The 15130-nt window shown below is 37.9% G+C and overlaps 1 protein-coding gene across 1 annotated transcript; it reads right to left on the bottom strand.

The window, feature by feature from the left end:
• Positions 1–1589: 1589 nt before the first annotated feature.
• LOC108990308 lies at positions 1590–14242 on the bottom strand. Its single transcript, XM_018964232.2, has 8 exons — positions 12925–14242; positions 12564–12688; positions 12135–12428; positions 11350–12023; positions 10663–10723; positions 10470–10581; positions 3228–3251; positions 1590–1831 (listed from the first exon to the last, which is right to left on the bottom strand). The coding sequence occupies exons 1-8, from the start codon at positions 14240–14242 to the stop codon at positions 1590–1592; spliced, it is 2850 nt and encodes a 949-aa protein (XP_018819777.2).
• Between the last annotated feature and the right edge of the window lie 888 nt (positions 14243–15130).

The following is a 15130-nucleotide window of genomic DNA, read 5'->3' on the forward strand; positions in this document are numbered from 1 at the left end:
CTGTTTAAGAAGAAAGTATTTTCTATCATGACTGGTGTAGACATGAGCTCATTTGTGACATTCTGTTTCTGAACTTTAAAAAAAAGAAGAGCGAATATGAAATTTTGTGCATAAAATATGTTTTGTGATCTGATTATGTTCTATTCTAAAGATGTTATGTACTCTGTTATGATGTGGCATCTGAAAAACCTTTGGCACGACTTTCTGATTATGTTCTAACTCTGATATGGTGATTCTGATTCTGTTTTGCTCTGATATGTGGCTCTGTCACGGGATATAATAGTGACCTCTGGCCCTGTCACGGGATATAATAGTGACCTATGGCCCTGTCACGGGAGATAATAGTGACCTCGGGCCCTGTCACGGGATATAATAGTGACCTCTGGCCCTGTCACGGGAGATCATAGTGACCTCTGGCCCGCCACGGAATATAATAGTGGTTTTCTATTCTGAGTGCAATCGCTTTGGTAACACGGTGATTTATGTTCTGCTTGGCTTTCCACAGGATGCACAACCCTACCACAGGGTTTAAATATGGTCTATGTTCTGATATGATGCTCTGATATGATATGATAAGATGAAGATGTTCAGTGATGTTGTGCCAAAGGAGTCTTTGAACATGAAAAGTTGGTTTCTAAATATGAAATGTTTGAAAAGTCACTCTGATTTTCTGATAATATGTATTTTTGAGATTTGCATATTGATACTGAAATGTTTTGTTTTTGCATTTTGAACTCTATAAAAATGTTCTTGTTTACATACTAGTATATGTCCTCTCCTTACTGAGTTGTTGATAACTCACCTTTTATCTCCATATATTTTTTAGATGATTTTGAATAGTCCAACTAAGGATCAGGATTATGGAGCATCGGCGAGATGATTATTTAAGCATAGTAGTTTACTCATAGAAGATTTCTGAGAAGTGGCGGATTTTATTGAGAGATTCTGTAGTATTCTGATGACTTTATATTTTGGAGTCTATAAATACATTGATGAATTGTGAGTTTTAAGTTATATGGAGTAACTCTTCGATCCCTGCGGGACCGGGGCATTACAACTCTCTCTTGGGAAATCATATGTCCAAGAAACTTAACTTCTTCCAACCAAAATTCACATTTAGTTAGCTTAGCATACAATTGATGCTCTCTTAACTTCCCAAGTGCCAAACGAAGGTGACAAGCATGCTCTTCCAAATCTTGAGAATAAATCAGAATGTCATCAAGGAACTCCACCACAAATGAATCCAAAAAAGGTCGAAGCACCCGATTCATCAAATCCATAAAGGCGGCAGGGGCATTAGCTAATCCAAAAGATATCACTTTAAATTCATAATGCACATACCTCGTCCTAAAAGCAGTCTTGGGCACATCCTTATCCCTTATCCTCAATTGGTAGTACCCTAACCTCAAGTCAATCTTCGAGAAGACAGCTGCTCCTTGAAGCTGGTCAAACAAATCATTGATCCTAGAAAGAGGGTACTTATTCTTGATAGTCACCTTGTTAAGTTCTCGATAGTCTATACACATTCTGAGAGTAACGTCCTTTTTCTTGACAAATAAAATAGGTGCTCCCCAAGGCGAAGTACTAGGCTAAGGAAATCTCTTATCAACCTGTTCTTGCAATTGAGTTTTCAACTCTTTTAACTCAGCTGGTGCCCTAAGGTAGGGAGCCTTATGCACAGGAGCCGCTCCAAGTTCCAAATTGATAACAAATTCCATCTCGCGAACTGGAGGCAACTCGGGCAACTCATCCACGAACACATCAGGAAATTCTTCCACAACTGGACTATCCACTAAAGACTTCTTCTCGGATGGCGTAGACACCACTTGAACTAAAAAGGCATTTGCTCCACAAGCTATATCTCTATTTGCTTAAATTATAAATATAACTGTTGGTCTTGCTTTCAACTTGTTTCCCACGAATTCCAAATAGTCTCCATCTGAAAATTGAAAGCCAATTACCCGACTTCTACAATTAATATTTGCAGGATATCGATGCAACCAATCCATTCTCAGAATTATGTCAAACCCAAGTAGTTTGAATACAATTAAATCTGCCACAAGTGTCCTCCCACCAAAATCCAAAGGACAACCTAAAACAACTTTAGAGCACCACACAATCTCACCATTTGGAAGAGTCACTACCATGGATTGTGATAAAGGTTCTGTGGCTGACGAGAGAATCGATTAACAGTTGAGGAACTGATGTCGAATGCATTCTTGAGGTACAAAGGTTGATACCATGCACACTATAAGAAGTTCAGCACTACAACAGAGGCACGCCAAAATCTATTCCAAGCAATGCCACCTATCAAATGGGAGAAGGTTTGTGATATGTTTGAAGATCCTGCTTAACAGGTAATTTCGCTGCTATCTTTTTTTAATACTATACGATAGATGTATTAAACATATAAACATAATTTTTTTTAGCAACAGAGTATTGTGAACCAAGCAAAGAGATCAAAATTAACGATACAACATCATGCGGGTTCTCGATCTTTTCATTGTTTGTCTAAAAAATTGGTAAATTATTCTTGTCTCCGTTAAATGTTAACATATAATACACTTTTCTGATTTAAGTTCTAATATAAATTTTCCTTTTGCATGAAGAAGAAAGTCCTGTTAACTATGATTTGACCCAATTGTATGCCAAAACACATAAAAATCGTGATGATGTTTTGACCAGTCCCGAAGTAGAGACAAATTATGTAAGTTTAAATTTATTTAAGTTTATTGTCTAATAATATTTTTGTTACTTATACTAACTTTAATGTTATACTTTTTGTAGGAAAAAAGGATATCGCTTAAGGAAACTGCTACGGATCTGACTGATGAATCATCTGTCAGTGATGCTTAGATCATTTCTCATGTTCTTGGATTACGTTCTGGATATTTGAGGGGCCTAGGACGTTGCTAAAACCATCATCAACATCGTTGCGCCCCCGACCCCTATGTACGGAAACTCGGGAATCGAGACGCCAAGATGATCACAACACGGTCATGCATCCCGTGCCAAGTGTGTGTATATGCAACACTGTACAATGAACAACGCAACGGATAATTTAAGTAAGTCAACGAAGTACTAGAATTGTTGATACAAATTTACATAAGTAAAATGTTTAAAAAAAGTTATACAGTTATTCCAAAATAAAATATAATACAAGGTCCAAATACAAAAACGAGTGATCCCATATCACTCCTCGGGCGGAGCCGAATCCTCAGGCTCACCCTCAGCATCATCTGCATCGAAATCTGCATTACCATAAAACAGTACCACAGGAAAGTATAATACAAACAACTCTCGAGAATAAAAATGAATTAATGCAACCAATAATTATGCATGCATATGATGAAATATGCATTATGCTTAAAATATCATTTTTCTCGAAAATGAATATTTTCTAAAGCATGCCAATATCCCATTTGGCCCAAAACATATCCATAAAAGCATTTTCCGCCATTTTCCCTGAAAATGGCCCAAAACAATAATCCACCATTTTCCCATAAAAGGGTTCACATAAAATCATTTTATCCAACACACGCTATTTTCTCAGAAAATAGTCCAATAATCCATTTTAATCGTATACACCATGATCTCCCCTAGGGATCATCCGCACACCCTGACTCCCTTCGTCACACCACGGGTAACGACCGTGCGAGTGACTTCGTAATGAGCGATGCCGAGTTCTGCGCCCAGCGTGTTCGTGACTAAGCATCCTCTAGCCCCCGCCAGCAGAAGGGCCACGGAGTTGGCACGAGAGTGTTACAATCCCATCCGATCCCGTTGTTGAGTAGCAACAACTCAGGGGATGTCACTCAATATATTCCGCTCCCGAGTGACCAGAGGAGCTCCACCAAGATAATGCCCCATTGGGGTCGTAATACACACACACCCAAAAACCATTTCTCCCATGAAAACCTAGTTTTCATTAAATACACATGAACATGTATGCAGTCATCCGAAAACCCAATTTTCATTTACAAGCATGAACATCGTGCAAATATGCCTTGTACATGAAACGACAAAATATCCAACAACCAACAAATCACAACACACAACAACTCCATTCTCCAATCCATCTGACCCCCTTACTCCTCGGACTCAGTCCGGCACAATTAACCAGATCACAAAAAAATGAGTTAGTGCTGTAAGACCCAGCCCACTACCAAGACCGTGGCCGTGGAGGTGTTTCAGAACACGTCGCATGGTTCGCGCCCTTTTTGCCATTTTCATGCATTCTATTTTTCATCCTCTTCCTCTAGGTTTTTCTCTTTACTACTTATATCTTATATTTAAGTGTATTTATCATCCTCAACCCTAGTTTTTGTGCCACTCGACCCCTTCACAGAGCCAAATGGAAACTCCACTCCACTACGCAAGTTGTTGTCAACCACACCCTCCATTCACCGAAGCAGAGCCTCACATGCAGCCACCCTAACCCCTCGGTACCACCTGCTGCGACTCACTGCGTCTATCAGAATGCACCACAGCACCCTCAACCCTTGCGCATTCCCACGAAACCAAACACCCCCCATCTCACGGAACGCTCTGTTCCCACACCAAGAAACAGAGGAGTTTTCCTCCATCCCTTGTGCCGCCAACCTGCCAACCCATGCCCCAAGCAGTCGTCGCACCACCCTCAGTAAGCCACAGACACTTCCTCGCCGTATCTCCCCCTCTATCTCTTTTCTCACTTTTGCTCTCTCTCTCTCTCTCTCTCTCTCTCTCTCTCTCTGTGTGTGTTTCAGCTCTCTCTCCCTCTCTTCCCGTGCGACGCCGTCGAAGACCTCACCACCACCTCAGCCCAGCTTCCGTCACACTTCTACGGTGCCACTGCCTATGTCCTTCGAGGGTGAGCTTCCGTCGCCACTCCCATTTGAGCCTCTATGTTTACTTTTGTTAATTGTTGTTAGTGGTTTAAAGAAGAAACATATGGTATATATATATATATATATATATTGGTGAACTCAGTAGGATGAAGAGGGTGTTTTGGTTTTTACTTTTTTTTACCCCTTAAAGTTTGGCTCCAAATTTATTGTTCTGGGTGTGTAGTTTAATGAGTTTATATTATGTACTTTGGGTTTGAAATCATGAGTATATTACGTGGGTTGTAGAGTATGTTTTTATTTGGATGTAGACGTGTGGATTTATATTGTTAACTTGATTTTTTTATAAGAGACTGATATTTTAACGGAATATTTATTATGTAAATACTAATGAAATTTTGAAGTGAGCGGTAAGTGCAAAATCTTATTTTGAATCCTTTTAAAAGAATATTTTTTATTTAAACACAAGTATGATAGAAAACAAATATGATTTTCTACTTATGATGATTTCGATATAATTATATTATTTAGTATTATAAATTTATAGTAAGATCTCTATCGTAAATAAGTTAGAATTAAATGTTTTTAATCGAAGCTATTAAGTGGGATATTGATGAGTTAGAAAGTGATGTTGGTATTTCAGGAATAATGAGAATTTCAGGTTTGAGGAATTAAAAATGGATTATTTTAGAAGTTTTCAGGCTTGAATATCGAAATACGAGATTGATTGGAAATTTATGTAAATTTATGTGATTATCTTATAGGTGAAGATTAATATTTGTTCGGCACTTTTGAAGAAATTTTTGAAAAGTTAAGAAGTCCAGGTAAGCGGGGTTCCTATGCTAGATTTGCATAAAAGAAAATGAGCTGAGGTTGGTTTGTAAAAGAAATGTGCATGTTGTTTTAAGAAGAAAATGTGAAAAACAACCTTAGTATATGTTTTGCATTCACTCATGAGATATGTATGAAAGAGAAAATAAATATTTTTGACATGAATAGTGTAGACGAGCAATATTTGACATGTTTCTGAAATATGCAAAAGAGCGAATATGATTTCATTGAGATTTTATGCATGTGATATGAAATGATTTGGATCTGTTTTTTATCAAATGGAATGATATGAATATGTTTCGCATGTGTTTTTATATGATATGGATATGATTAAACTTTGGCATACTTATCTATTCTGAATCTAATTCAGAATATGGTTCTGATATGATGATACTGGTTCAGGTGATATGGTTGGTACCAACATGATATGATATGATATGAGTGCACCCACTTTGGAAACAAATTAGCCTTTTTACGTGTTATTTCCTGTGTGCACACTCGGGGCTCCGATATTGAAAAAGGGGAAGTTCACCATATGACACTGCTTGGTTTGGCCACCGGGAATAGCACAACCTTACTACAGGGGTTAAATATGGTATATGATATGATATTATATGATAAGATGAGGATGTTCAATTATGTTATGCCAAAGTGGTTTTTCTTTTTAAGATGAAAATGGTTTATGAGTATGAAAGTATTTAATAGTCACTCTGATTTTTCTGATAACATATTTAGAGATGTGCATATGAAAATGAAATGTTTTATTTATGCATACCAAACTTTCTAAAAATGGCTCATGTTTACATACTAGTATATGTTTTCTGCTTACTGAGTTGTGGATAACTCACCCCCATATCTTCTTATATTTTTCAGATGACATTGATTGCCCAGTTGGGGGTCAGGATTAGAAAGTTGAGTTCTATTATTAGTAGAAGAGTACAACTTGAGTAATTGAAGTACTTGGAGTTGTTTGGACCTATTGAGATTTTAAAGATGTATCGTTATGTTTTCGTTGAGATTATTGGAAAAATTGTTGACCCCTTTGGTTTATGTTATTTTTGAAATGATGACTTATGGAGTTTGTATTGTGGTTATTTGGATAATATGAGATTGTGTGCTATTTATGAAATCCTTAGGGTTTTAGGTGCTTGGAGAGACAGGTTGGTAAGTGACAGGTAGTAATTCTCCGATCCTTCTGGGTACGGGGCATTACAAGTGCAAAAATACATTTAAATCAAGAAAGTTCTTTAGAAAAATACTTACAGCGCTATAATATAATTTTTGAATGATCACGGAGGTGCTAGAAATGGCGGCACAGCAACGTAACAGTGAAAAATGCACTGTGTCTGTGGGTCTCAAAATGCAAGATTTTGAACGGGAACAAACGAAAACTTGAGATTACTAGGAAAGGGCTTAGAGATGTCGGTAAAGCTAATGGTAGTGATGGTTGGCCGTGGGTGGCGGCGTAGAGGGCGGTTGAAGTCCAAAAAGCCCAAAACGGAAATGGAGTTGGATGGACTTCACCGGTGGCAGATCGGAGCTAAGAATGGGTGGGTTAGGTAGCTAGGGGGTAGCCAGTGATGTGGTGAAGAAATGGTGGTCAATGGCGATGCGACGGCGGTGCACGAACACAAGAGGTGCCGCGGCTTGAAGCTGTGTGTCGAGGAGAATGGCAGCGTGAGAGGGGCTGGTCGCCGGCCGGTAGGGAAGAGAACTGGAGTGGCGGTGATGCACACGGGCAGCGCATGGCGGCGCAAGGTGAACGGCACACCGACGGGAGAAAGAGAGGCCTCGTGCACAGGAGAGAAGAGAGATAGAGGTGAAAAGAAAATGGGAGAAAAGAAAAAAAATGAAAAAGAAAAAGTGATGGAAATAAATTAGGTCTAATCCTCACATCTTGGGTCACACAAATGATCCAACGAAAAATATTTCGGAACAGCAAGTCAAATTAAATAAGTTAAACCTAGTGATTAAATGAAAATAAAATAATTAAATCCAACAATAATTTAATTTAAAATGAAGAGCAATTTAAATGTATAATAATAATTAATATTAAGAAAGCATATCAAAATAATTTTCACAAATTAAAAATTATAAAAATAAACCAACTAAAAATCCTATAAACTTAAAACAAGAGAATCAATTTTTAAATAATAAAAATAATCCTTAAATAAAAAAATAAACTAAAATATGGGGTGTTACAAACATCATCATTCTCTTCTCGAGCCAGATCGAATGACTATAAGACTAAAGAATTGGAGGAAACAACACCTTGAGATAGAACGATTGAGGTCCAAGGAAAAAGAGATGCTGACCTGATTAGATCAAACAACGGATTTAGGGTCGAGATTGGAAGAGATGATGCAGTTGAATAACCAAAAAATGTTTGAATAGTTCTAGTCAATGATGTCCCAAAACTCTATACCACCACCATAATTTTAAAATTTATTTTTTCTTTAACTGCCTTTATATTATCATGTTCCAAAACATTTGAACAATTGATGTTTGAATTAAAACTTGTGTAATTTTAGTATGATATTTTTAATTAAATTCTGATTTGTATGGTTAATACCATTCGAAGGGTAAATTACAAGTTCGAACAGTAAATTACTATTTATAAATCCATTCGAACAAAAACAAACCCATTCAAATAAAAACTAACCCATTCAAATGACAACTGAGAAATATGAACGTTCGAACAATAAAATACTTGTTCGAACAACATTAATATGCAAAACCCCATTTGAACGGATATAATTTCCAAAAATATAATTTATGTTCAAACAAACATAATTTATGTTCGAATACAAGTCATTTGAAAAATTTATTAGTTCTAATGCATAAAATATGTTCGAACACTCATTTCATTCGAACATGATCAAATACGATCATTAGTTCGAATGAATATTTCATATTGTTCGAATGAACGTGTCGGATTGAATGGAGAAATATTCCATTCGAACAATGTATCGAGACACTTACATGAACGATATTAATCTCACTTGAGGGTGTGCAGTAGTTCTAAAACTTATTGAGAGTTTAGGATACATGCATTGCAACATTTTCATGGTTTAATCTGTACCTTATAGTGGGGTAATAATTGGGGTCCCAAAAGCGAAATTTCCCCATGGAGATCAGTATCATCATCAACATAAGTTTCGGTCGATTGAATCAAGAGTTGTAGTAGCTAGGAGAAGTCCTTTTATTTTAGAGATATTTTACTTGCATGTCGGTATAGAAAACACATTTTCCATATTGATTATATAACAAGATTTGTTTTATAGGAAATGTTTAAAATTCTAACTCGTACAAATCAAATATTGTGACGTTAGCAAGCTGGTGGCCTGAGGCCCGCGGTGTTGATCAACTGCATGGTTTGCAAGCATAATTGTTTTTTATTTTATCACGTTTGTTTAAGCCGTACATTGATTATGATTATGGGCTGCATTAATAAATAGAATTTTGTCACCTCATGTCAGATCGACTTGTTAAAGTAGCTAGATCTTTGATTTTTCTAACATAAATAGGATCTATTGAAAAAACCACATTAAACTTTTTTGGAAGTAATTAATATAGGAAGTAATGAAGTATTAACTAATATCGGAAGTAGAAGGAGATAAGATATTTCAAATTATATTTCGGTCGGAATATTAGTCTGAATTAATAACAGAATAGATTTCAAAACTATGAAAAGAGAGCTCTGTTCACAATTTACTGCTGCATAATCAATATATATATATATATATATGACAGAAGAATTTCAAGCACACTTGTCTTGTTCATGGAAGGTAGGTATATATATATATATATATATATATATATATATATATAGATGGTTAATAATTTACCCATATAAATGCTCTCGAAGAGTAAACAATGTATAAGAAATTAAGGAAATCTCGTTTTTTCAAGCACACTACAACAAATCTTGTTTTTTTGGAGAATGATTGTAGTCGGAAAAAGTTTAGATTTCGTGGGAAATGATATGTTTCCCACCAATTTGTGTGGTGGGAGACCCGTGGCATAAAACTAGTGGGAAAAAATTCTTTTTTCACCAAACCACAAATTCATGGGAAAAGCTTTCTTTTACCCATGAACTACCGTGGTGGTTAAAAGTTTTTTTCTTCCTGGCAAATAAGTTTCATTTGGTATGATGTGGTAAGAAATAATACAATTTTCCATGGAAAGAGGTTGAGGCAAAAAGTATTTACCCATGACATGTCTTCTTGGGTAAAAATTATTTGCCCATAAAATACTTTCCTGGGTAATATATATTTTCCACACAGTATTTCATCAGAAATACTTATCTATGGAGAAATGTTATTGCGGAAAATAATCATTTCTGGCAAAAAAAATAGTATTTGCCATGAGTTGCATTCATGGCAAATGCTAAGATTTTAGAAAAAAAATTGTAAAATACAAAAATGAGATTGAGCCAAAAATAATCCAAACAAATAGTCTAATAGAGGTTAAAATAAATATATCCAAATCTTAGGATACGTATGGGTAGTGAGAAGTGTTGAGAATGTTTGTGAATAGTTATGAGTAGAGATTAGAGTGAGTTTGTGGGTCCCATTGAGAGTATTTTGAGTTGTTTGGACGTGTGAAGTATGTTGAGTTATTGACTTTTGAGTAGGTAGTTGAAAAATGTGTGGGTTCTATAAATTAGGGGTGCTACCCGCATGGTGCGGGGCGGGGGCACCCCCTCCCCGCCTCCCGCCCCGCACCATGCGGGTGATGGGGGTTTTTCCCCCGCAACATGCTTTAATAAAATGACTCTCGCCCCTGTGGAGAGAAAACTCACCTTCCAACCTTCAATCTTCTTTCGAATTTTTTGAATAACATCCTGAAAATGAATTAACTTTAATCTACTAGAAACAATAGGCACCCCTAAGTACTTGACTGGGAACACCCCTTCCGTAAACTGTGTATTCAATAAAAGGTGTCTACGTCTAACAGAATTAATTCTTTTAGAAAAGAAGATTGAAGACTTGGCACTATTTACCTGTTGACCAGACCACTCAGCATAAATACGAAGAACTTCAACAATTTCCGAAACTGAAGACCTTCCTCCATTAGCAAAAATTACCATGTCATCAGCATATAAAAGATGAGAAATAACAGGACCATGCCTAGGATGAGAAAAACTTTTAATTCTCCCCATTTCAAATTTATTTTTTAACAATCGAGAGAGAACTTCTTCTACCAAAATGAACAAGTAAGGAGATAGAGGATCTCCTTGACAGAGACCACGTCCACCCTTGAAAAAACCTTTGGCGACACCATTCATAACCACAGAATACCAAGGTGTAGTAACACATTGAGCTAACAAATGACAAACCTTCGGGGAAAACCCAAAAGCTTTCAAAATATGACTTAAAAACCCCAGTCAATAGTGTCATAAGCTTTTGCAAAATCAATTTTCATCATAATATTACCTCCTCTAATAGGCTTGTTTATATCATGAATAAGCTCCTGAGTAAGACTAATATTTTCAAAAATACTTCTACCAGGCAAGAAAGCACCCTGTTCCATAGAAATAATCCTACTGAAAACTGAAGTAAATCTGTTCACTAAAATTTTAGAACAAATTTTATAGACCACTGAACACAGACTAATGGGCCTAAAATTCCCAAACGACATAGGATTCTGAACTTTAGGAATTAAGACAATAAAAGAGGCAGAGTAAAACCTTGGTAAGACAGCCCCGCCAAAAAAATCACTAACTGCTTCCAATAAATCTTGATACACCAAGGACCAACAATGCTGAAAAAAACCCGAGCCAAATCCATCCGGCCCCGGACTACTATCCACCGGAATAGAAAAAAGTGCATCTTTTACTTCCCCAACCGACGGGATACTACCAAAAAATTGATTTTCCTCCTCCGAAACTTCCTCAGAAATTAACCCAACCAGATCTGGCACAGAACTGGTTGCTTTAGCTTTGAGGAAATCCTCAAAATAAACACACGCAGCCTCATGGATATCTTCAGGCGAGTTAAGCACTCTGCCATCAGAGAGCTTCATTTCTACTACCATATTATGTTTGTTATTCTGCAAAGCTTTAAAGAAAGCAGTCGAAACCTCACCTTGCGATACCCACTTTTGTTTAACTTGTTGAGCAATACGAGACTCTTCCCTTTGTAACCAGACATCAAGCTCAACCTTGTTCGCTAAAACATCAGCTTCAACATCCTCTGAGTAACATTCTTGAAGTCTTAATTCACCTTCCTCCACTTTAGCTTCTAACTCTTTAATATGCTTTCCTGTCCAGCCAAACACTTCCTTGTTCCAAGATTTAAGAACCAATTTTAACCTCTTCAATTTAGCAGCTAGCTTCCACAAACCCGTACCATTAACCTCCACCTGCCAAGAACTAGAAACACATCTCCAAAAATCTTCATGATTAGTCCACATATATTGAAATTTAAAAGAGGTTTGACCATACCTAGCAGATGAAACCAAGTGACCCAATACCATAGGGGAGTGATCTGAAGTCCTCCTAGGAAGATATTGAATTCTACCCGACGGATAAAGATCCTTAAACTTGGAATTACGTAAAGCTCTATCCAGTCTAGCCCATGAACGCGCCATTCCTAATCGACCGTTGCACCAAGAAAAGCCATTACTTGAAAAAGGCATCTCAACAAATCTGCCATCATCAATAAAGGAACAAAAATCCTCCATTGCAATTAGCATCCTAGGATTTCCACCTCTTCTTTCATTATCATTACAAATGACATTAAAATCCCCAATAATCACATGAGGAAACTGTAAAATATTAACACCAAGTAAATTAGACCACAAAGGCCTCCGATCTAAAAACCGACACTTTGCATAAACCGAAGAGATCAAAAAGCTAGAGTTAATTAGCATAGTAAAGTGCTGATCCGAAACACCCATAACCTCCACCTTCAAACCCGCCTTCAAAAAACACCAAAGCTTACCATCCTGATTTGCATTAGAAAGACACTCATCAAATTCAAGAAACGTCTTCCAATAGTTCAACTGAGAATCATCCCTAAACGGTTCTGCAATAAAAAGAATAATAGGCTGCAGCTCACGTACAAGCCCCCTCAAACGTTTCCTCGAGGTACCAAGGCCACAGATGTTCCAAAATAACAAATTATTAATCAAGGATTCTACTTAGAGGGCTTGCTAGGAACCCTATAGGACCTACGTAACAAACGCTTACTTGGAGACTTCCTAACTACTAAATCAGAATCAGAATAATCATCTTTTTGTTTACCTGGGTGGTGATACTTACCTTCATCCTCAGATTTGGAGTCCATCTGCAAATCTACCGTGTCTATCTGCACCTCTCCTTCTGCTACTAGGATATTACCGCTTGACACCACGTCAATTCTGGGCTCTAGCTGCACAGCATCCTCTGCTACCAATGATGTCTCGATGACTTCCACCCTTCTTGATTCTAATTGGCCACCCACTACAGCATCGTCTATCTGCACAGCAACATCCACTACTGGAATTGGCTCGATGAATTCCTCCCTGCTGGGTTGTAAATGGCCACCAACTCCAGCAGACAGCTCCTGAGTTATTATTGGTAAAAAGACCAACTCCTCCACTTGTAAAGTCCCGCTAGTCTCTCCACAGATCAACCTCTGCTCGGGGGCCTCCATTTCTTCGATAACACTCTCAGACCCCAACTTCGACTTCCCTGCATCCTTGCCACCATCCAAGACCGGCACCTCAATCTCAACATCTTCCAATGCCAAAACAGGGGACTCTGTGGTTTTCTCCGAATGACCTGTAGTCTTCGCATCATCTTCTTTATCTTTTGGCACCCAAACTTTACGTGACTTAATCACCTGCAAACTCTTGCTGCTCTTTCCTTCTTTCTTGTTTGCCTTACATGTCTTTACGTTATGCCCTTGCACCTTGCACACGGAACAAAATGCAGGCAGTGTTTCATACTCAATTTCTTGGAAAATGCTTGTAGGATGTCTCGGTGTCCCAATCCAAATGGAATGAATCAGCTCATGATCAATATTCATTAGAACACACACCCTTGCACCATCAGTACGAGTTGCACAGCGTGTCGCATTATCTCTCCTTAAAAAGATTCCAATCGGTGCAACTATATTCCGCAAGAACGCTTCTTGATAAAGATTTGGAGGTAATCCGGGCAACATGATCCAAACTGGAACCAATGATGGTTCATCATCTTCAGTAAAATCAGTAGACCATTGAAAGGGTCTATAAGCAACCCCTTCAATATCACAGCTTTCACAGGACAATGATTTCAAGAAATCATCTTCATCTGAAAATCGCACAAAGACATTCCGAGCCTTCCGCATAGCTGAAACGACTGGCTGATTCGTTAATCCCCATCTGCTATGAATGAACCCTCTGATGCGATCCAAAGAAGGTCTTTGTCTTAAGAATTTTAAAACCATAGAGAACCGAAAAGGAACAGCCGAACGATCCAACTCCTCCTTAGTAAATTGCACAAAGAACTCACCTTCAACACATTTTGGAGGCCTGAATGGTATCGAGACCTCAGGGAGAGCCTGAGGAACCTGGGAAACCAATTCGGCAAACGTGCGTGTCTTTGCATGCGACATGGGGGGGGGGGGGGCTGGCAGCCCCCGGAACCATCCATGCACGTAATAGACTGACTAAACTAGAACGAAACTCCAAAATCAAACTTGAAAATCTTGGAGCATTCTTGGAGCATTCTTGGAGAAGACTCGGGGTGAAAGCCTTACTACCTTAAAGAGTTAGAAGCTAAAGTGGAGGAAGGTGAATTAAGACTTCAAGAATGTTACTCAGAGGATGTTGAAGCTGATGTTTTAGCGAATAAGGTTGAGCTTGATGTCTGGTTACAAAGGGAAGAGTCTCGTATTGCTCAACAAGTTAAACAAAAGTGGGTATCGCAAGGTGAGGTTTCGACTGCTTTCTTTAAAGCTTTGCAGAATAACAAACATAATATGGTAGTAGAAATGAAGCTCTCTGATGGCAGAGTGCTTAACTCGCCTGAAGATATCCATGAGGCTGCGTGTGTTTATTTTGAGGATTTCCTCAAAGCTAAAGCAACCAGTTCTTTGCCAGATCTGGTTGGGTTAATTTCTGAGGAAGTTTCGGAGGAGGAAAATCAATTTTTTGGTAGTATCCCGTCGGTTGGGGAAGTAAAAGATGCACTTTTTTCTATTCCGGTGGATAGTAGTCCGGGGCCGGATGGATTTGGCTCGGGTTTTTTTCAGCATTGTTGGTCCTTGGTGTATCAAGATTTATTGGAAGCAGTTAGTGATTTTTTTGGCGGGGCTGTCTTACCAAGGTTTTACTCTGCCTCTTTTATTGTCTTAATTCCTAAAGTTCAGAATCCTATGTCGTTTGGGAATTTTAGGCCCATTAGTCTGTGTTCAGTGGTCTATAAAATTTGTTCTAAAATTTTAGTGAACAGATTTGCTTCAGTTTTCAGTAGGATTATTTCTATGGAACAGGGTGCTTTC

This window comes from Juglans regia, chromosome 14 (genome assembly GCF_001411555.2).
Source record: "Juglans regia cultivar Chandler chromosome 14, Walnut 2.0, whole genome shotgun sequence".
Classification (NCBI taxonomy): Eukaryota; Viridiplantae; Streptophyta; class Magnoliopsida; order Fagales; family Juglandaceae; genus Juglans; species Juglans regia.